Source organism: Salvelinus alpinus, chromosome 1, assembly GCF_045679555.1.
Source record: "Salvelinus alpinus chromosome 1, SLU_Salpinus.1, whole genome shotgun sequence".
Classification (NCBI taxonomy): Eukaryota; Metazoa; Chordata; class Actinopteri; order Salmoniformes; family Salmonidae; genus Salvelinus; species Salvelinus alpinus.
In genome coordinates, this window is record NC_092086.1 from 43,916,243 (window position 1) to 43,938,388 (window position 22,146).

The 22,146-nt window shown below is 43.3% G+C and overlaps 1 protein-coding gene across 11 annotated transcripts in view; it reads right to left on the reverse strand.

Moving 5' to 3' along the window:
• Positions 1 to 21,406, reverse strand: part of LOC139537555 (myocardin-related transcription factor A-like) — a 43,816-nt gene extending 22,410 nt beyond the window's left edge. For 3 of the 11 annotated variants that reach the window (XM_071339384.1, XM_071339210.1, XM_071339038.1), the window contains exons 1-4: positions 21,215 to 21,406; positions 19,493 to 19,543; positions 12,443 to 12,639; positions 2,583 to 2,681 (exon numbers count right to left, since the gene is read on the reverse strand). In XM_071339384.1, coding sequence (XP_071195485.1) covers positions 2,583 to 2,681; positions 12,443 to 12,602 — 259 coding nt within the window. In that variant the 5' untranslated portion in view covers positions 12,603 to 12,639; positions 19,493 to 19,543; positions 21,215 to 21,406. Of the gene's footprint in view, positions 1 to 111; positions 1,131 to 2,582; positions 3,373 to 12,442; positions 12,640 to 19,492; positions 19,547 to 21,214 lie in introns of those variants that run through there. The other 8 variants (XM_071339653.1, XM_071339568.1, XM_071339293.1 and 5 more) reach the window with 6 other exon arrangements.
• Between the last annotated feature and the right edge of the window lie 740 nt (positions 21,407 to 22,146).

Consider the following 22,146-nt stretch of genomic DNA (forward strand, 5'->3'; position numbering starts at 1 on the left):
TTCCGCTACGTGCTCTTCTCCTTGGGAGGAAATACAAGGCCGGTTACAGCCGTGTTGTAAATTAATATAGTGTATCTTTCTGGGAGGTAGAAGCCAAGAGTTGAAGAGTACCCTACTCACTGCTCTTCTGGCTCTCTCCTCTCTCCCTCCCTCAGAGTCGTCTGACAGCCGATACAGAGGTTATCATCAGAGGCAGGGAGGAGAAATAGCGGGCAGACGGTCCCTGTCACACAAACACACACACACACGCGCTTCCTGTTTCTACATTCAAACAGCAGCCGGGTTGTCGCGTTTTGACAACTTCTACCACACAGAGAGAGATAGAGAGGACGACACTTCCGCATGGCTTGAACAATGCTAATGCAGAGGGGTTCTTGTAAAAACAGGAAGGCCCACATTCACCACTCACAATTCAAAATAGAATGAGGTGATATATTGAGAGGAGGTTATGTACAGATAAATGGTAACACTTCTGTACTGACTAAATGTGTATGACATGAATAAATGTGTCTCGCTAACAGCTGCCTAATCTCAGCTAGACAAATAGAACGAACACAGAAAGCTATTGATGGAGACCATGTTCTCTGCATCACATCATCATTGCTATCCAGTGTTTACACTTCAGCCTCAGTGAGCTGAGTGGACTCATGTAAGTGATTCCTGTCAGATGTGAGGTAAAGTAAACCTACATCTCAGTACGCGCATAAGCCGTTTTCATGAAATTAGAGATGTGATACTGTACATGCGAGTGGAAGTTAAGCAGTTACAGTATACTACATAGCCATACAGTATGTGGCCTGGTGTTCATGTGTGAGAGTATGATTGTTGGACCAGTCCATTGTACTGTACACAGTGATGCTTGTGTGCACCTCCTGAGGTAGCTGTGTTTGTAGCTGGTCTGCTGCCTACATGTGAACCACAGGGAAGCATACTGACTAATAGGTCAGAGTGAGATCAGTGTGGGCGATGTGGGACTTCTTTCTCATGGTTTCCATCTCTCTCTGAGCTCAGCCTCTGCGGTTTTTCACATCTCTGACCAGCGTCAACATTTCTGACAGTCCTGGCTGTCGCCACCTGGGCCAAATCATCCTCTTTTCTCTTATATGGCTGCTTGACGTAGGACTCCCAATAGTACCCTCGACAGGAGACGAGATTAAATGGGTTTACGGGGGGGAGGGGGGGGGACACGCACAAACACAGACACTCCTCCACACTCCTCCAGCGACAGATGATTTGCTAGTTGTGCCAAGGACTGACAGGGGAATGATGCCAGCTGCTTATACAGAATCTGTTGCAGGCAAATGCTCACTCTGAAATGCCACAATTTGAATTCATTACCGTTCTCAGTACCTCAATGTGATGTAAACGAGAACATTACATTTTCCTACCACCTGCCCCTCTCCATATCTCCCTTTGTGCTCAATTTATGTATTGTCGCCTTTCTCTGTGCGTCACTGCAAAACTTCCGGTGCACTTTTTCTACATCGCCTATTCAATCGTTTACTTCTTTGAAAATATTTTCAAAACTTTCCATTCCCTCCATCCCAACCCTGAGATGAAACCCATCCTCAACCTCTCCCTGCTGGTTTCTATTTGTGTACCACACTGTAATATCTGGGAACTCTATCTCTCTGCCCGGCCCAGCCTGTTGAGTTACAGGGAATATTACTGTAAATCACCCGACACTCAAACTGCTCCGAAGCAGAAATCTAAGGCCTGGGCTCGGCCTGGCTGCATGAGGGGACACATGTGAACAGACACCCTCCTCAATCAGGGCCAAGGTATGCTGTCCACCTTTGAAACTCTGAAGTAAGACCGGCTGCCAAGGCAGGTGCCTGTGGGTTACCACATCGTACAGTGTCTCTGAAAGACTGCACGTCTCGGTGCAAATAACTTCTCGGTAAATCACAGTCTGTCTCAATGGTTCCAAGTCCATCTCAGTGTCTCAAGCCTGTCCCTGTTTTCCCTCAGTGTCCATCTGTGTTTTAGTATCTAAACCTGTCTCTGTGTGTAACACTAAACACCACAGTATCTTCATCAGTCTCAGTATTTCTCACCTTAACTCAGTGGGCCAGCGTATCTGCCTCACAGCACATTTATGTTTCTCTAAAAGTCAGTGTGAGATTCTCAGTGTGTCACGACTAAATCTGTTCAGGCTCTTTTCGCGCCAACTCAGTTGGTGTCACGGCCCTGGCTGCACCCACAGGTGCCTGAGCATTGTCCACTGGGCACAGAGTCCTGGCGCTGCCCCATCTGTACCGGGGCCAGAAGGTCCACTTAGTATCTGACCAGCAGCCCAGAAGACACCAGACACCCACTGAGCCGGCCTGAGCAGCATAACTCAATACACACGATTCACTGAGAAAAACTCTACTGTTTAGCTGGGTGTGTTTTATGGGGAGCTATGAAACAAAAGCCAAGTAGGAAGAGTAAGGATAATAATTCTCCATAATGATGCTATATCAAAAATACGTGTTAAAAAAAATATATAACCAAACAAAGATATCAATAAAACCATATCTTCCACATCTCATATTATAAAGAATTTGTGTGTATGTGTGCGTGCGTAATATGAATCCCACCTTCCCTCAGGCTCTGACAAGCCCGGCGTTCTAACTCCAATCGTAGGCGTTGCTTATCCATGCTGTTGCTGATTGGAGGGGGCCCAAAAGAGGTGGGGTCTGTGTGAAGGGTCGGGTTGGTGTCCAGCATGGTGATCAGGTTCAAAACAATAAATAAGTATTACTGAAAGACGGTGGTCCCATCAAATAAATACATTAAAATAATGTCCAAATACATTCAAATGTAACAAAAATAGAATTCTCTGTTCAGCTCAGTCCAATACAGTCCAGTCAATATGGATTATCACGTTTGTGATATCTTTTGGAAAAGTCACAGAGATTCTGCTAAATATATTAATGCAGGATATCGCCCGATGGACCAAAATAAGAGCATCAGAATAGAAATGGTCCTTGTGCAAGTGACAAAAATCATGAGAAGATTGAAGTTTTCCAAAAGTCCATATAAAGTGCTCTATACACAACTGTGTTCTCACTGACCTCTCCTCTTTCTCGTTTTTTAGCAAACAAAGTTCCGAATAGTTCAGAAAAATGGGCAAATCTTACTGAAAAAAACAAAACCAAATGAAAAAGATGGGAAAAAAGAAACACTGGCTTGCAGTGGAAATGTACAGCTGCTATGAGTTTCAAGAGCCAGTATCTACTGTGGCAAGACGAGTGAGTGAGGTGAGTGTGTGGGTCTGTGAGTGTGTGTCAAATGCCTGTGAATCCTTGATCAAGCACTGTCACAGCTGTTGCTGCAGCCACTCACTCCGCCATTGACAGACACCGACACACTTCAGCTAAACCTTTTCCTCCTAACCACAATCAAATACTTCCCCCGTGGCACCTGGGACCTCTGCTCATTAGTGACAACACACCTGTGAGCTTTGTGCACAACCTAGACGCCCCATACTCAAATGGTGGACTGCGGTCTGGATCCGGTCCCAGAACGGGGTCAATTCAGGCCGCGGTCCAGACTACAAAATAAATAAATATAATCTCAGCAAAAAAAAGAAATGTCAACTGCGTTTACTTTCAGCAAACTTAACATGTGTAAATATTTGTATGAACATAAGATTCAACAACTGAGACATAAACTGAACAAGTTCCACAGACATGTGACTAACAGAAATTGAATAATGTGTCCCTGAACAAAGGGGGGGTCAAAATCAAAAGTAACAGTCAGTATCTGGTATGGCCACCAGCTGCATTAAGTACTGCAGTGCATCTCCTCCTCATGGACTGCACCAGATTTGCCAGTTCTTGCTGTGAGATGTTACCCCACTCTTCCACCAAGGAACCTGCAAGTTCCCGGACATTTCTGGGGGGAATGGCCCTAGCCCTCACCCTCCGATCCAATAGGTCCCAGACGTGCTCAATGGGATTGAAATCCGGGCTCTTCGCTGGCCATAGCAGAACACTGACATTCCTGTCTTGCAGGAAATCACACACAGAACAAGCAGTATGGCTGGTGGCATTGTCATGCTGAAGGGTCATGTCAGGATGAGCCTGCAGGAAGGGTGGAGGATGTCCTCCCTGTAATGCACAGCGTTGTGATTGCCTGCAATGACAACAAGCTCAGTCCGATGATGCTGTGACACACCGCCCCAGACCATGACGGACCCTCCACATCAATCCCGCTCCAGAGTACAGGCCTCGGTGTAACGCACTTTCCTTCGACGATAAACGCGAATTCGACCATCACCCCTGGTGAGATAAAACCGCAACTCGTCAGTAAAGAGCACTTTTTGCCAGTCCTGTCTGGTCCAGCGACGGTGGGTTGTGCCCGTAGGCAACGTTGTTGCCGGTGATGTCTGGTGAGGACCTGCCTTACAACAGGCCTACAAGCCCTCAGTCCAGCCTCTCTCAGCCTATTGCGGACAGTCTGAGCACTGATGGAGGGATTGTGCGTTCCTGGTGTAACTTGGGCAGTTGTTGTTGCCATCCTGTACTTGTCCCGCATGTGTGATGTTCAGATGTACCGATCCTGTGCAGGTGTTGTTACACGTGGTCTGCCACTGAGAGGACGATCAGCTGTCCGTCCCGTCTCCCTGTAGCGTTATCTTAGGCATCTCACAGTACGGACATTGCAATTTATTGCCCTGGCCACATCTGCAGTCCTCATGCCTCCTTGCAGCATGCCTAAGGCACATTCACGCAGATGAGCAGGGACCCTGGGCATCTTTCTTTTGGTGTTTTTCAGAGTCAGTAGAAAGGCCTCTTTAGTGTCCTAAGCTTTCATAACTGTGACCTTAATTGCCTACCGTCTGTAAACTGTTAGTGTCTTAACGACCGTTCCACAGGTGCATGTTCATTGAACAAGCATGGGAAACAGTGTTTAAACCCTTTACAATGAAGATCTGTGAAGTTATTAGGATTTTTACGAATTATCTTTTAAAGACAGGGTCCTGAAAAAGAGACATCTTTTTTTGTTGAGTTTATTTTTTGGAAGAGGGTCGGGCATTGACCCCTGGTATCATATAAACACACATAAGACATGGAAACATTTGTTGAATTGCAGAAAATTTGCTTTAAAAAGCAACAGAATAAAATGCTCTGCCCCATGCAAAATGTGTAGAATTGTGGGAAATTAGCTTTAAAACTGCAAGATTTTATCTACGCCAACAGGAGGGTTGTGTACAGTTTGGGGTCACATGGGTTGCAAAGTGTTTGTTGCAAGATGTTTGTTACTACGCCGATAAATTACAATATCCATCCGGACCTTTGCCCCCTAGGAGATTTGTGGGGCCGGACTTCTCAAATAGTACTTGAGTACTCCTAATGTAGGCAGACAGTATAATGGCCTCACACAGTACCCTGATGTAGACAGACAGCATAATGGCCCCACACAGTACCCTGATGTAGGCAGACAGCATAATGGCCCCACACAGTACCCTGATGTAGGCAGACAGCATAATGGCCCCACACAGTACCCTGATGTAGGCAGACAGCATAATGGCCCCACACAGTACCCTGATGTAGGCAGACAGCATAATGGCCCCACACAGTACCCTGATGTAGGCAGACAGCATAATGGCCCCACACAGTACCCCTGATGTAGGCAGACAGCATAATGGCCCCACACAGTACCCCTGATGTAGGCAGACACCATAATGGCCCCACATAGTACCTCTGATGTAGGCAGACACCATAATGGCCCCACATAGTACCTCTGATGTAGGCAGACACCATAAAGGCCCCACACAGTACCCTGAGGTAGCCAGACACCATAATGGCCACAGGGAAGAAACTGCCACCACACAGATCCCCAAACAGAAACACGTGTTGTCCCAAAGCCAGGACTGGGTCTTTGACGGTTTTGGTCTTCACTGTTTGACTTTTGTAAGCAAAACATTTGTTAATACAAGAAGAGTGAGAACAGAGAGTGACAGAGTGAGAACTTTAAAATGTGAAACACGTTTTGGTCTGCCACTTCTCATTAAAACATCAATGCTAATCAAAGGCCTAAAATCATTTTCTAAAGATGAAGTACAAAAACTGTCAAAACAGACATTTAAAAAAAGAAATGCAGCCTACAGCTGTGTGTACTGCCAAAGTTACCATTTGTATTCACTTAATGGTGGATCAGGTGAGCTAAAATAAAGTCGGGAACTAGCCTGGGGGTCATAACAAAGAACTATGTGAGGTAGAGAAAATCCCCAGGGCAGCTCTTGTTGATTATTATTGGCATTCACTTTGTGTTTTAGAACAGATTTGTGTAATGGCCTAGCTTTAGAGAACCGGCCACAAAAAAGGTGAGCATAAGAGACTATTTACAGATGCCAACAAACTGTGTGTGTGTGTGTGTGTGAGTGAGTGAGTGAGAGATGCTGGAATCAGGATGCACAATCCTCAGGCAAAGCTCACTTTGACAAGGAAGGGGAAAATGAATCAAGACTCTGATCCCCCTTGCTGCAGATAAGGCACCAACCATATGCTTGCAGGGATAGTCCTGCGTTTGTGTGTGTGTGTGTCATAAATACTGATGATAGGAAAAGCTAATAACTCACAGAGGCTCTAAGCATATCCAAAATACCTCAAATTGCATTCTGCTGTTTCAGTGAAAGTGGTAATAATCCATGATAATCAGACTGAACTAGAGCTCCCTGTGGGCATCCTCTGACTACTAGATCAGTGATGGTTAGGCTCAGAACTATGCAAGGTCAACTGTAAGTTAAGAATCTAGGGTCAAAATCAGCCCATAGCCCAGTACTAAATGCAAACCAATTCTCGCTATTGCCAAACAATCCAACCAATTCCTTGCTGATAAGCCCCAAAGAAAACACGAAATAGCTAGAGAAAAAAACTCATCTGTGAGGCTACTTAAAATAAAAAAGTTAAATAATCATATCTCCTAGAAGCGGTCTTGGGGGGGGGGGTCTTTAAATGGAAGCGCTAGGACATCGCTGAAGAGAAATTATGATCTTCAGAGCCAGAGGTTTTCTTTGAGACTGTGGTCCCAGCTCTCTTCAGGTCATTGACCAGGTCCTGCCGTGTAGTTCTGGACTGATCCCTCACCTTCCTCATGATCATTGATGCCCCACGAGGTGAGATCTTGCATGGAGCCCCAGACCGAGGGTGATTGACCGTCATCTTGAACTTCTTCCATTTTCTAATAATTGCGCCAACAGTTGTTGCCTTCTCACCAAGCTGCTTGCCTATTGTCCTGTAGCCCATCCTAGCCTTGTGCAGGTCTACAATTTTAGCCCTGATGTCCTTACACAGCTCTCTGGTCTTGGCCATTGTGGAGAGGTTGGAGTCTGTTTGATTGAGTGTGTGGACAGGTGTCTTTTATACAGGTAACGAGTTCAAACAGGTGCAGTTAATACAGGTAATGAGTGGAGAACAGGAGGGCTTCTTAAAGAAAAACTAACAGGTCTGTGAGAGCCGGAATTCTTACTGGTTGGTAGGTGATCAAATACTTATGTCATGCAATAAAATGCAAATTAATTACTTAAAAATCATACAATGTGATTTTCTGGATTTTTGTTTTAGATTCCGTCTCTCACAGTTGAAGTGTACCTATGATAAAGATTACAGACCTCTACATGCTTTGTAAGTAGGAAAACCTGCAAAATCGGCAGTGTATCAAATACTTGTTCTCCCCACTGTAGGCCTAGAGCCTATACTGTATGCATCTCCGTTTTCATTTGAAGCATCTTCTTATCCTTCACTTGTTTGTAACAATTACAAAAACACTGGCAACTTTGTATTTGTAGTCAACTTTGTTCTGATGTTATCGGCGGTCACAGAGACAGATAAACATCTTGTTTCTATGTTTAGCGGAGATCTGTGTATAAAGTGAAGCAGAAGGGCAACAAAAGCATCTAACGACGCACTTAGCTGTTAAGAGTGGTATGAGGCAGTCGGTAAATAAAGAGCGTTTTGAGGTGCAACTTTAGTAACAAGGCTTTTGGGAAACAGCTTGGAAATCTAACCATGCTACTACGAAGGTTCTAACGATGAACTTAATATGCTTTTTGGAAACTGGGCCCTGGCATCTCAATATCTGGTGGGCCTACTGTGTTTGAAACAAGATGGAGTCCACATTCAAACTGTTACTGCTGCTGCCTTCACACCTCTTCATCGAGGTCTTACTCAGGAGGAAGGGTGCGCGGTAAACAAGTCTCAAATTAACTCCTTCTCTCTGGGCCTGGGCTCCAGAATGTGAGCCCCCCCCACCACCAAGCCTTCCCCTCGGGCTGACTGTTTTAAATAGTAGGCCAGCTGGCTATGGGGGCTATATCCAGCTACCCTTAACTGGTGCAGACGGCAGCTAGGGTTACTCAGATATCCCTGCACACACACAACCTGACTCCACACATATCTTGTGTTAAGGATCTAGAACCTGTTCAATATCCTCAGTGCATTTGAACACATAAAAACCCAAGTTTACACTGAAACAGACATTTCGATTACATTAAGAGAATTTCCAAGGTTTGAAAATTAACCTCATCTCCTGATTCATAGGACATGATGCATACATCAAATGTCAATATATATGTGATGTGCCACAGTACTTCAGTTCCCTGTCCTTCCTCTAATGCTGTATGGCCAGTTGTAGTGTTTCTGTCAGCCAATAGATGGCAGCGTGTATCATCCCAAACGACACTGATATTTCTAATAGTCCACGATGTTCAATCCAGCTGCTGTGTACATCTGGCAGCATGTGTTGTTCAGGGCCAGAGATGAAAGAGCAAGTAGGGTTCATAGGACTTCAGGGTGATTAAACTCTTATGAACTCATTGTGCAGTCATCCTTACTGTCACTCGCGTCACGTCCCTTATTCCTGGTCAATCACATTCACAGTACATGAGGTCAGCTATATGGTTCAGGTGACAAGGTTTTCCACTAATAATTCACAGTTGAAAAAAATACACATTTTGGACTGATAACAGTGGACTTTATATGCCTCTTGATCGCATCTATCTCACTCTTTGCTGCCCCTCGTTCATAATCTTTTTCCTCCCTTCCCGTCATTCCCTTCCATTAATCTCTGTTCTCCCTCCTCTCATTTGACAGCCTTGATTACCATAGATGTGTAAACATATCAAAATATGAACAGATAAGGAATTGAGGATATATCTATGTCAAGAACATAACTTCCGACTGCTATTATCCCAAAATCCACATGCCAACACCCACACGATTATAGAAAAACACACACATCACTCAATCGGTTTATTATTCTCTGCTACGTAAGGCTCCTCGAGCATGAGTGTTTCAGATAAATGTCAGGAAGACACTTCTGTTTCCATGTTAACAACAGACTTCTTGGAGGGTTCGGGATAAAGTTTTTTGGCCTAGTGGGAGATCTATCAACGTGCCCTTGAGCAGGGCATTGACCCTGGATGCTTCTGTTGGATGACTGGTATGATGTAGTTGTTGAGCGGCTTCACTGCAAGTATATGGTATGTTTCGGATATTCAATTTTAAAAAACAACAGTGTGTGTGTGTGTGTGCCTATGCTGAGAATAAACTCAGTGCTCTGTGTGGAACAGTGTCAGTAGGAGACAAAAACATTTTTAAACGTGGAGGAACTAGCTGAACTAGTTCATTAAGAGCACAGATTTCTGCTTTCCATTAGGAAACGTTTATCTCTGGTGTGCCGTGACCTATTAAACACGACCCAGGCACCTCATCACACCTGACTCCCTACAGACACTTCACACTCCTCCCCTCACCTGTCAGAACAGCAGACTAAAGGTGCAGAGCATGCTCACTCATAATGGAGCCTGTGTGTGCATGCTTATCGGCAAACGTACACTGACACCCATACACCCCAATTAGCACGCTATCCATTGGTGAACATTCAGTCACAGAGTAAGATGGAGATCAGAGTGGAGTAGAGCACAGTGTCAGGGCAGCAGTGTCTAGCCCTGCTGTGATTCGAATTACAACTGCGGTCTGGGTGTGAGTGCAGTTCCTCGACAACCACTACACACTTGATCTCTCAGGCCTCCTCCTTGGCAAAGTGGTTGGATCCAGGCCAACTTTGTCATTAAACAGTCGTGTTGAGCTGCCTGCACTTCAGTGAAATATTGGGACAAGTATGTAACCTCTAAATTCCTAAAATAACTGAGCATGTGCAGTGTTGGGGAAGCTACTCTGAAAATATAGTTTACCAAGCTACCAATTACTTCACACTGGAAGAAGATAAGCTACACTAAAGCTACCCTTAAGAAAAATATAATTTACTGAACTAAAGTTACTTTGAACAAGGTTAAATTACATCCAAAGTACTTTGTGATAAATAATCATATCTAAATCTGGAATATCAGACTACAAATTGCAAGAACAGATGACTATAGGGTCAGAAGTTAACAGAATGTTTCATTTAGCCTATTAAACACACAATATGTGTTTCAAGTGAGGATTAGACAGGCCTGATGCTGAAATATAAAGGAAATTGCCTACTTCACAAATGTTATCTTTCAGCTGAAAAAGTAATGTAGTTCCAGTAGCTAGCCTCAAGGCAAAAAAGTTATGACCTACTGAAAACACTACCAAGATCTGAATTGAGTTCAACTACCACCAAGCTACTGCAAAACAGAGTTAAACTACATGTAGTTCACTACTACAACACTGAGCATGGGCGTGTACGCTCGGGGAAAACACGCAAAGTTAGAGCTGCAGTTTGCTGCTTTGGCTGCGGTAATAAAATGTTAACTATGTAAACTCACACAGCATCTGATGATAGCATGAGTGGAAAGGGTGAGAAGAGTGGAAAAAGTGAACACGATTAACTCAGACTTTTATTGCTCATGATATCATGCTGCTCTTTTTAAAATGTGCTTGTCTCACAGCTTCCCCTCGCTGAGATGCTTGTGGTTAAGGATGCTGGTGTGATTTGGTGGAACAAAGTGCTTTTCAATGTTTCCAGTGCTGCTGACTGTGTTTGTTGCTCTTTTACCCCTCTTTTACGCTACTGCTACCTTCTGTTTATTATATATGCATAGTCACTTCAACCATACCTACATGTACATACTACCTCAATCAGCCCGACTAACCGGTGGCTGTATATATAGCCTCACTACTGTTATAGTAGTGTATAGAATATAGTATATTCTCTGCTGCCTGCGACTGGAACGAATTGCAAAAATCTCTGAAGTTGGAGACTTTTATCTCCCTCAACAACTTTAAAAATCTGCTATCCGAGCAGCTAACCGATCGCTGCAGCTGTACATAGTCCATCTGTAAACTACCCACCCAATTTACCTACCTCACCCCCCATACTGCTTTTATTTATTTACTTTTCTGCTCTTTTGCACACCAGTATCTCTTCTTGCACATGATCATCTGATGATTTATCACTCCAGTGTTAATCTGCTAAATTGTAATTATTCGATTTATTGCCTACCTCATGCCTTTTGCACACATTGTATATAGATTCTCTTTTTTTTCTACCATGTTATTGACTTGTTTATTGTTTACTCCATGTGTAACTCTGTGTTGTCTGTTCACACTGCTATGCTTTATCTTGGCCAGGTCGCAGTTGCAAATGAGAACTTGTTCTCAACTAGCCTACCTGGTTAAATAAAGGTGAAAAAAAAAAAAAAAAAAAAAAAAAAATAGCCTCGCTACTGTATATAGCCTCGCTACTGTTATTATTCACTGTCTTTTTACTGTTGTTTTTTAATTCCTTACTTATCTATTGTTCACCTAATACCTCTTTTTTTTTAACTTAAATTGCACTGTTAGTAAGTAAGCATTTCACTCTAAGGTCTACACCGGTTGTATTCAGCACACCTGACAAATAAACTTTGATTTGAAAAGGAGAGAGTAGCCCCCATGTTTAGACTTTATCGCCTACACACACACACACTTGTTCCTATTTTCCTCATGTCTGTAAAAATAATTTCATATACAAGCTCTTCCTCCTCATGACTTAATGAGAGAAGCTCAAGTTCAGCTGGGTTTTATTCCCGCACACCAGCTTTTACTCCTCAAGTGCACTTTCGCAAACTGCATTCCAGGTACCCTTTGACCCGGAGTGCACATGGGTAAGATACTACTCTCCTCCCCCTCATTGAGCTCTGTCAGCTGGAATTCTAACAACTTTGCCATACAACTCTCCCTCCTTGACCAGAGATCACTGTGGGTACTGTGCCAAGTGAGAGGAAGTATGAGAGCAAACTAACATTTCTACAGTTCTATAGTTCTACCTGCATTATAGAAGTGTTAACACAACACAGAGCCTCAGACTGAGTAACCTGTCCATGCTTCATAGCTGCAGTCTTAGTTTTCATTTTCTACAGTTCATACCAAAAGTTTTCTGATGGAAGTGGATGGTCTTCGCACCATATAGCGTCAGTCCACCAGGGTTTTAATCTCATCAGTGGGCTTGATGGCAGTTGCCTGGAATCAGAACAGGCACTCACCGTTTTTCCTATCTCTCAGGGGCAGCAGGTTGGGGGCGGGCTGCAGCGACAGCTCTTGCAGCTCATTGGTCACTGCCTCGCTATGTGGGCTGGGGGCGGAGTCAGACGATGCAGGAGCCGAACCACTTGGGCCTGGCTCCTCCCCTGCTTGGGCCTCCATGATCGCAGGGGTGACGGAGGGTGGCTGACAGACAGACCTGAGAGATAAACAAAATAACACATTCATCAAAAATGCCTAGAACTATCTCACCATCTTACTAAACTGGCTAGAACATCCCTCCTTTACTTGTATCCCCAACTGCTTCCTGCCTTACATCACCTGCCTGACACATTCCCAGGGCTCCCCTCCGGTTCACTAGCCTGACAGAGTGTATGAGCCCTAATCCAAAAGGTTAATGGGTCTTGCTGCAGAAGGACCAGCCCATCCCCATGGCAACCCACCATAACAGGCAGGACCGCAGATTAAACACTGGGCCCAGCCAATACTGCGGAGGACCAGCTCCTTGCCATGGCAACGCCTTACATAAACACCGCCCAATGCAGATATATTTACAAAAAAATCACATGCTAACGAATTCAGAGGAGAAGCCTAAAAACAGACATAGCCCTGGAATGAGAGCTCAACTTGCTACTGATGGGCCACAAAGGTGCTCTTGCAAACCTCCAGCTAATCTGTCACTTAGTAGTGTGTGCCGATATGGTCTCCTATACTAAATATCAATGTGGCTTGATGGAATGCAGTCTGTATCCACATGCCATTTTTGCATTAGTCATGTGGTGATCTTTACTCATAATGCATTCATTGTTAAACTTATTTGCAGTTTTCTCAGCAGGTAAAACAGCAGCATAGCTGAATAGCTGTGTTTTACAGAATTTGGTGCAGCAGTTAATTTTGCTGCTGCGCAATCTACTGCAATACAACGCTTTGCATAGTGTTACACTGCCATCCATTGTCTTCTTATTTAGTGCCTCACCCCTTGGTTAAAGGCCCAGTGCAGTCAAAAAGGTGATTTTCCTGTGTTTTATATATACACTGAACAAAAATACAAAACGCAACATGTAAAGTGTTAGTCCCATGTTTCATGAGCTGAAATAAAAGATCCCAGAATGTTCCATACGCACAAAAAGTTTATTTCTCTCAAATTCCTGTTAGTGAGCATTTCTCCTTTGCCAAGATAATTCATCCACCTGACAGGTGTGGCATATCGAGAAGTTGATTAAACAGCATGATCATTACACAGGTGCACCTTGTGCTAGGGACAATAAAAGGTCACAACAAATGTGCAGTTGTCACACAACACAATGCCACAGATGTCTCAAGTTGAGGGAGGGTGCAATTGACATGCTGACTGCAGGAATGTCCACCAGAGCTGTTGCCAGAGAATTTATTGTTGAATTTATTTATTAACATCTCTACAAAAAGCCACCCCCAACATCCTTTTAGAGAATTTGGCAGTAGGTCCAACCGGCCTCACAACCGCAGACCATGTGTAACCACGCCAGTCCAGGACCTCCACATCTGGCTTCTTCACCTGTGGGATTGTCTGAGACCAGCCACCCGGACAGATGATAGAATTGTGGGTTTGCACAACCCGTCCTCACGAGGGTCTTAATCTGACTGCAGTTTGGTGTCGTTAACCCACTTCAGTTGGGAAATGCTCACCTTCGATATCCACTGGCACGCTGGAGAAGTGTGCTCTTCACAGATGAATCCCGGTTTCAACTGTACCGGGCTGCATGGCGTCATGTGGACGAGCAGTTTGCTGATGTCAACGTTGTGAACAGAGTGTCCCACAGTGGCGGTGGGGTTAGGGTATGGACAGGCATAAGCTACGGACACAATTGCATTTTATCGATGGCTGTTTGAATGCAATTTAAAAGGTAGCGAACAGTGAAATTTGATGATATTTAAATGAAACCAGTTAATAGTACTGTAGGTTGACCCAATCTGAAAAATTACTAGCTGGTACATTGACAAAGTTGATCATAAAGTTACTGGTCCCCCCCCCCCCAATCGCAATGTCAACAAAACAAAGGAGATGATCATGGACTTCAGGAAACAGCAGAGGGAGCAGCCCCCTATCCACATCGACGGGACAGTAGTGGAGAAGGTGGAAAGCTTCAAGTTCCTTGGCGTACACATCATGGACAAACTGAATTGGTCCACCCACACAGACAGCGTCGTGAAGAAGGCGCAGCAGCGCCTCTTCAACCTCAGGAGGCTGAAGAAATTCAGCTTGTCACCAAAAACACTCACAAACTTTTACAGATGCACAATCGAGAGCATCCTGTCGGGCTGTATCACCGCCTGATACAGCAACTGCTCCGCCCACAACCGTAAGGCTCTCCAGAGGGTAGTGAGGTCTGCACAACGCATCACTGGGGGCAAACTACCTGCCCTCCAGGACACCTACACCACCCGATGTCACAGGAAGGCCAAAAAGATCATCAAGGACAACAACCACCCGAGCCACTGCCTGTTCACCCCGCTATCATCCAGAAGACGAGGTCAGTACAGGTGCATCAAAGCTGGGACCGAGAGACTGAAAAACAGCTTATATCTCAAGGCCATCAGACTGTTAAACAGCCATCACTAACATTGAGTAGCTGCTGCCAACATACTGACTCAACTCTAGCCACTTTAATAATAAAAAATTGGATGTAATAAATGTATCACTATTCACTTTAAACAATGCCACTTTATATAATGTTTACATACCCTACATTACTCATCTCATATGTATATACTGTACTCAATATCATCTACTGCATCTTGCCATCTTTATGTAATACATGTATCACTAGCCACTTTCATGTTGATCAATATTTCAGCTATGCTGGCCTATTGTAAATAATCAAACAAACATCTGATCAATACATACAATTCTGAACATATTTTCCTTTATAATGCTAATGCAAGGCCACCAATAAATTGTGCAGTACAGTAATCCCTCGTTTATCGCGGGGGTTACGTTCCGAAAATGACCCGCGATAAGTGAAATCCGCGAAATAGAAAACTTTTTTTTTTTTTACAATTAGCAACTATTACATGTATACAAATACAGTGACTCACGTGTAGGCCGTTTCACTGCTCTTCAGACTGGGCCGCTGCATCCTGACTGCGCTCTGCAGTGTTCTCTTCTTCTGAAGCCCGCGGTGCAGGTGTGTTTGTTCGGGAGAAGAACATAGTGATAGGCAGCTGTTGTCGCTCTTTTTTCTTCTTTGCAAAAAGATCCTTGTACACCGACATGCCACCATCGATTACGTTGGAGAACTGTAATGAACGGCTCATCAAAGGGTCCCATTCCTCAGCTACTCGCTTAAGTTCAGTGGCCATTCGCACCATGGTTGCTAAGCGACCAAGCGTTAGTCCTTCCTTCCTTCCTGGCCAACTTAATGTAAATTTGCCAAGCTGTTTTATGTACGTACACATAACTGCACGAGACGACAAAATGATAGCACAATTCGTAGCATGTTTTGATACAAGAAGCGGGAGTGAGTTTTTAGCGAATCAGAATGCAGAGCACAATGCACAAAAAAAAAAAAAAAAATGCATTATGAAAATCCGCGAAATAGCGAATCCGCGATAAGTGAACCGCGAAGTGGCGAGGGATCACTGTACACTTATTGTATGCTGTTTTCATGTACATTCCCCTTATGTCTAAGGTGACTCAGGCTTTACTAATTCTGGTGAAGAAGTGTATCAGTGAACTGTATTCTGTAATTAGTTACAAAACAATAGAAATGCAATTGTGTATTGCTGCTGATATTCAACAGTCCATGATCAGCTCTGTCAACCATGAGAGCATATTGCTGAGAAAATGGGTTGGTACATACTGTTTAGGCTCAGAATGACATGTGGTGCATTGTTTACCTAGTCATCAATAACTTGTGGCCCATTTACCTTGTTACCTGGCAATGTACACAGGGATGTTTGAAAGAGCTGTCAGTCAAGGAGAGCACATGAATATAAACCCTCTGCCCACTCAGACAGTTCTTTCAGGCTTACTGATCGTTATAGATGAGAGAAGGTAAAATGTATTAAATTCTGAGCATGTTTGGTCATTAAAAGGCTATTTTTACTTGGGAAATAGGATGACTGTGCGGGACCTTTAAGTCAAAATGGCAGTAACCTGAGCCCGATGGGCGGATTAACACAGCTGCCCTCTGTGAACCAAAATCACAACAATAGCCTCCTGATACTCGAGCCATGTTCCAGAGGCTTCCACCTTTACACAATCTAGCTACAACTGTTGGAGCACATACAAAAACATATTATGCTGTCAGGACAGGGGAGCGCCACACCTCCACACTTTTCAAGCTGAAGGAGAGGTCACAAGAGAAGCATTGCATGGGAAGCCTGAGTTCACACAACCTTTGAACTCCACTGGTCCTGACTGGTGACCATCCCCAGGGCTTTTCAATCCTTCAAGAAAACTGGTTATTTTCAAACCGGGCTCTTTCTAAAAAGAGGTTCATAATATACTATGTCAGTTTCGATGGCAACCCATCCCCTTTCGTCAAACTTGCTCCACTGCCCTTGTCCACCTCTTGCCATAGATAGATATAGGCCTAGGCTATGTGCTGAAAGGGTGCTGCTTATTAGTAGTGAGCAGAAAATGAGTTATCCATCTTTTACAAACTGTCACACTTTTGGTTCTTATGAAATGAGTCAAGTCAGCTGCTGACGAGTGTTATAAGAGTGACTCACCTGTAATTTCACAGAAAGCTATTACACAGAGTGCTTTAATCAAATACACTTATAATAATTCAGTTCTACCAAAACCATCAACACTGTCCATAACTAAATGGAAATAGTTTCACTAATATTTAACTAAGCCAAAAGATGCCGCAGGGACTGTCCAGGAAGCTCTAGTGAAAGTGACATGGTAACCTGAAGGGTTGTTGTGAACTTGTGATAGATACAATGATACACGATAACAGAAGACAACAGAACGATAGCTAGAAGAGCCATAAGAATGATATAACACTGGACTGTTGTCCAGGTAAACCATGTTGACTTGACAACCAGTTGGGAAACATAGTAGAAGTAGAAGTTCTACTGAGACAAAACAGCTGACAGAAATGTTAAACAAACCCAGAATTATTCAAAACAACAACATACCCAGATATTCTATAGACACACTTTAATCCTGTACTTTCAGAGACCCATTTTGCTTATTATAAAGGATCTTGGTCATGTGCTGTTGGAGGGACTTTTACCTTCCCTTAGAATGACAGCACGCCACACCTGTAGCCTGTACTGAGCACTAATAGAATGTATCACAATGAGTTACTGCATCCCTCAACAGGACCACATGTGACTGACCTAATCGTTTCAGCATGGATATTAGGCTAGCTATGTGTTATTTTGCTTCTGTATCTTGTCCATATAATTTCTCCCGATATTTACCCAACTTTGGAGTCTTTCTCCACCTGGAACCCAGATAAATCCCATCATTTGATAGACACTGATCTCAAGACCCAGAGCATTGAACTTACACTGTAATGCTCTCCTGTAAGAACTCTCGCCATCTGAACACTTTTTAATACCTGGGATTCTGGCTTTGGTCTTAATGGTATAGACGTACAGTAGTGTTTCCCCTGCCAGGTTAATATTCAGTAGCCTAATGTTCATTCTAGCATTAAAAACTCTAAACGGATCATCTGTTTCTTGATTTGCAAAGCAACTGCAATAGACAGAGCTTAACTTTCAAGACCTTTTATTACCAATACAACTTTTGGAGATAAAGGCTATCATGTCAGGAGATCGAAACCAACTCCACACAGGCATCTGCCTACCTACCTACGAAATACAAATAAACACCCAGGCTCTTACTTTCTATTTCAAACAAGCTTCACATTCTGTGAGGAAGTGTAGGGTCAGGTTTTTGGGGTGAGACAAAAAACAGATGTTCAAAGCTGTGCGAGTCTGACTGGCACAAAAAGACTAGCCTAACAACACCCAAAGCCTCAATGTTCCCTACTTTACACAACACTGCCTAACTGTGAACCCTCCTATCCCAATTCTTCACCATGGACAGTTTTTTCAATGATTCATTACAGTCGGCACTCAGAACAAGCTGGACTGAATTTGAAGAGCACGGTCTGAGATTCAACACATTAATCATTTCCCCTGCCAAAGCAATGACATCATAGCCCAGCCTCTCTGCATCCCTCATGTTCAGACAGAAAAAGTCCTGCGTCACCACCACGTGATCCGCACTTATTTTCCTTCACAGTGGAGAAATAATTCAAATCAGGTTTTAGGGTTCACTATTTGTTGTGATGCATGGGACCATTGGGGCAGCATGTAGACAGCATGGCAGTCTAAAGCCCTTCCTCCTAGGCCCCTGTTGGGAGTAGCCGGAGGACTTGCTGTCTCTGATGATGTCACTGAGTCACAATGCCACGGAGTCTGCCCGACCTCTTAATTACACATGTGCGTAATCCCTGCCAGATGGTCCAGTTCCACTACTGACAGAACTGTCAAACATATCTACAACCAACACACTGATCATTTACATGGCATTAGCAAACCAAAACTAGCCCAGTACATGCTGTGTTTGTGTTTACATACCAAGTTGTACATAACAGTGTGTGTGGAACAGTTACTAATTCAGAAAGTGAGTTCTTATTCTTAGCATTAATGTTATTATGGTGCAAACACAGTACAAGGTGTACTGTTACAAGTTTCAGCCCCGGTAATGAAACATTAGGATTCAAAGTGATTGACACTTCCATGCCAAGATTCAGAATGTATTTCAACTACCTATAATCTTGTCCACTTTGAAGTGAGATATGAACTGAACATGGATGAGCTAAATGAACTCAAGCCATGATTCAAAGAAAGTGGAGGAGATGAAAGAAGATGGAAAAACAAGAGGAAAACAAACTAACTAGACCTTCATGATTGAAGAAAAGGGTTTCACAGCATGGGCACAGCAACATGATGATGACAGCAGTAACATAGGTCATAAGAACAGTATGACTTCAACCAAAAGGAGTGTGTAATCGTGAGATTACGAGAGGCGTTTGTGCATAGCATACCTGGTCTATTTCCTGTTTAACAAGGTCCTGGGTGTTTCCATTTCAATGGGGCTGCTCTCATTGTGAAAAAGTGAAAGGAGAAGGGAGGGGTAGTGAGGATAAAAGAGAGATAAAGAGATACATTTGTTATAACATGTAAACAGATTACATAAATATCTTAATCTCTAAACCTTAGATAAAATGTATTTTAGATCCTAATTCCTGTCCAAGGAGCAGGCCAACTGTTTTCAGGTCTCCCATTTACTCAAAGCTCAAGCTTGATAGAGATTAGATGCTAGGTAGACCCACCCCACGTAAGTATAATACAGCATTTAGATAATCCACCTGGTCATAGGCACTAACAATAGAAAAAGTAGGCCAAGTGCAGAGGATCAGCCTGAATAGGGTTATCTGTGAGCCAAATAAATATGAAGCACTTATGTCATGGCCGGAAAATAAAATATAGAGATTTGACACAAGGATAGGTTTACATTTTTTGCCAAATCGACACAAATCTAAGCCTTGAGAAAGATAACAGGCATGATGTGAATCCACAACACTAGCCCACTCCACTTTTACAGGCAGTATAAATGCTAATTTATAAACTTGGTGGTTCGAGCCCTGAATGCTGATTGGCTGACAGCCGTGGTATATCAGACGGTATACCACGGGTATGACAAAACGTTTATATTTACTGCTCTAATTACATTGGTAACCAGTTTATAATAGCAATATCCCTCTTTATACTTCTATTTTTTAAGATAGGACATGCGGGAGGCAGCGGCGTTAATGCACAATAACGTTGGATGCTAGCCTCCGTCCTCCCAAAGAAGGGGCTGGGGCGACAACAGTAATAACACCGGTAAACAGTGTAAACAGCGCGTCAAACTGGTCGACGCTGATCTTCAGTGCGTAAAAAAAAAGTTTTGCAGGCCATCTAATAATTTGTCACCGTACAAATGTATTGAACGTGCATTTCACATTATGGTAGCCTACCCTTTTGGCTTTACGTTGGAGATTTGCACTTCTTTTCAAGGTTCAATATCAATTGAAATATTTTTGAACGAAGAGCCATTTGGGAGCCAAATGAGACGGCTCTTTTACACGAACGGAGCCAATGACCCGGCTCAATGCCCATCACTACTCGACACCACGCATAATATGTGATTAGCTAAAACGAGCTGTGCGGCCACACAAGTTTTCAGTCAGACATTCACGCTTGCCATAGAGTTGAAACATGTATACTTAGCTAGCTACACATCTACTTCACCTCCTGTCTCGACCTCTGAATGCTCGACTATGAAAAACCAACTCACCTTTACTTGTTGCATCCTCTATAACCACTGTGATTATTTGACCCTGCTGGTCATATAGCTATGCAAATCTTGAAAAACGATAAGGCCAGATGCCTTAGCTAGCAAGTCATGTTAGCAGGCGTGAGTTTTTAGGCTAACATTGTGATTGACAACTAGATAGATAGTGTGTGGTTTAACGGCTAGTTCCCTAACGTTAGCTATCTAACCATTATGGTAATTGTGCTGTAACTATTACGTAATACGCTCGCTAGATGCTAGCTACATAGACTCATGGCTCGTGCCAGTGGAGCAGCCATAAACCAGATTTTAGCCCCGTGTAGCCAGATGTGGGTGCACTGTTGCTAAACTGGCTAATTTACCTAATCCCTAGCCAGCTCCCTAGTCTGATTGCGATTATTTAATAGCTAACATTAGCGGTTCAACTCACCTCGCAAGAGAAAAACACTGGTGGTATGGAACCGAGACCGCAAGCATTCGAGTGGTGACGACAGAAAAGTTATGGTCGACATGTTCGTCGCATTTCCATTGGTCTTCAATCAAATCGATACTTTACTGACCGTTGTTAAAGCTAGCTAGCTAATAACATTCCCTCACAAACTGCTCACTCAAACGAGTGTCAAACCTGCAAGAATAACAATCCTTCAGAATAAGAGTTCTGTCCTGTAGTCTTTAAGTGTAAATTATTAAATAAGGAGAACAATATCTTAATACTCGATATATCGTATACCAGTTAAATAAAATTAATTATATTTGTTTGCATTAAACAGTTTTTCCCAAATGATACAACATTGTGCGTGTTTGCTATCACTTATTTCGAATGCGTGTCAAAATAAAAGTCCTATACATATCACACATCCCATTCCAGGCCCACAATATCAGTTGTCACTACACCAACATCAGTACAGAAGTAGGGTTGAAAGCAGTTTAAAAAACGATTTAGTCCCGATGTCTTCCGCCCAAGCAAAAATCCTGCAGCTCTAACAAATGATTCTCACTTTAATGGCCAGATGTTTGGGGAAACCATATTTAGTAAGTGTTCCAACCCTGTCGTTGATCTACTTCCATTATTAGGATGAAATCTTTGGTGTTTAGCACCACAGTAAAATACTAAGTTTATTCACATTTTTAACACAAACCATCCTCACATAAATACACCATACACTGATTCTATTGATTTTCTGGACATTACTGTTTTCCCTTTTCCCACTAGATGGAGACAGAATCTTCAAAACCAAAGTAACCTTAAATCAACAGATACACACTGGGAAAAGCATGTCCTTTCGTCGACTCTTCCAGAGATACTTTTGAGGAGATGGGAAACTCAATTGGAATCGAATTAACGCCCATTGTGTGCGTAGT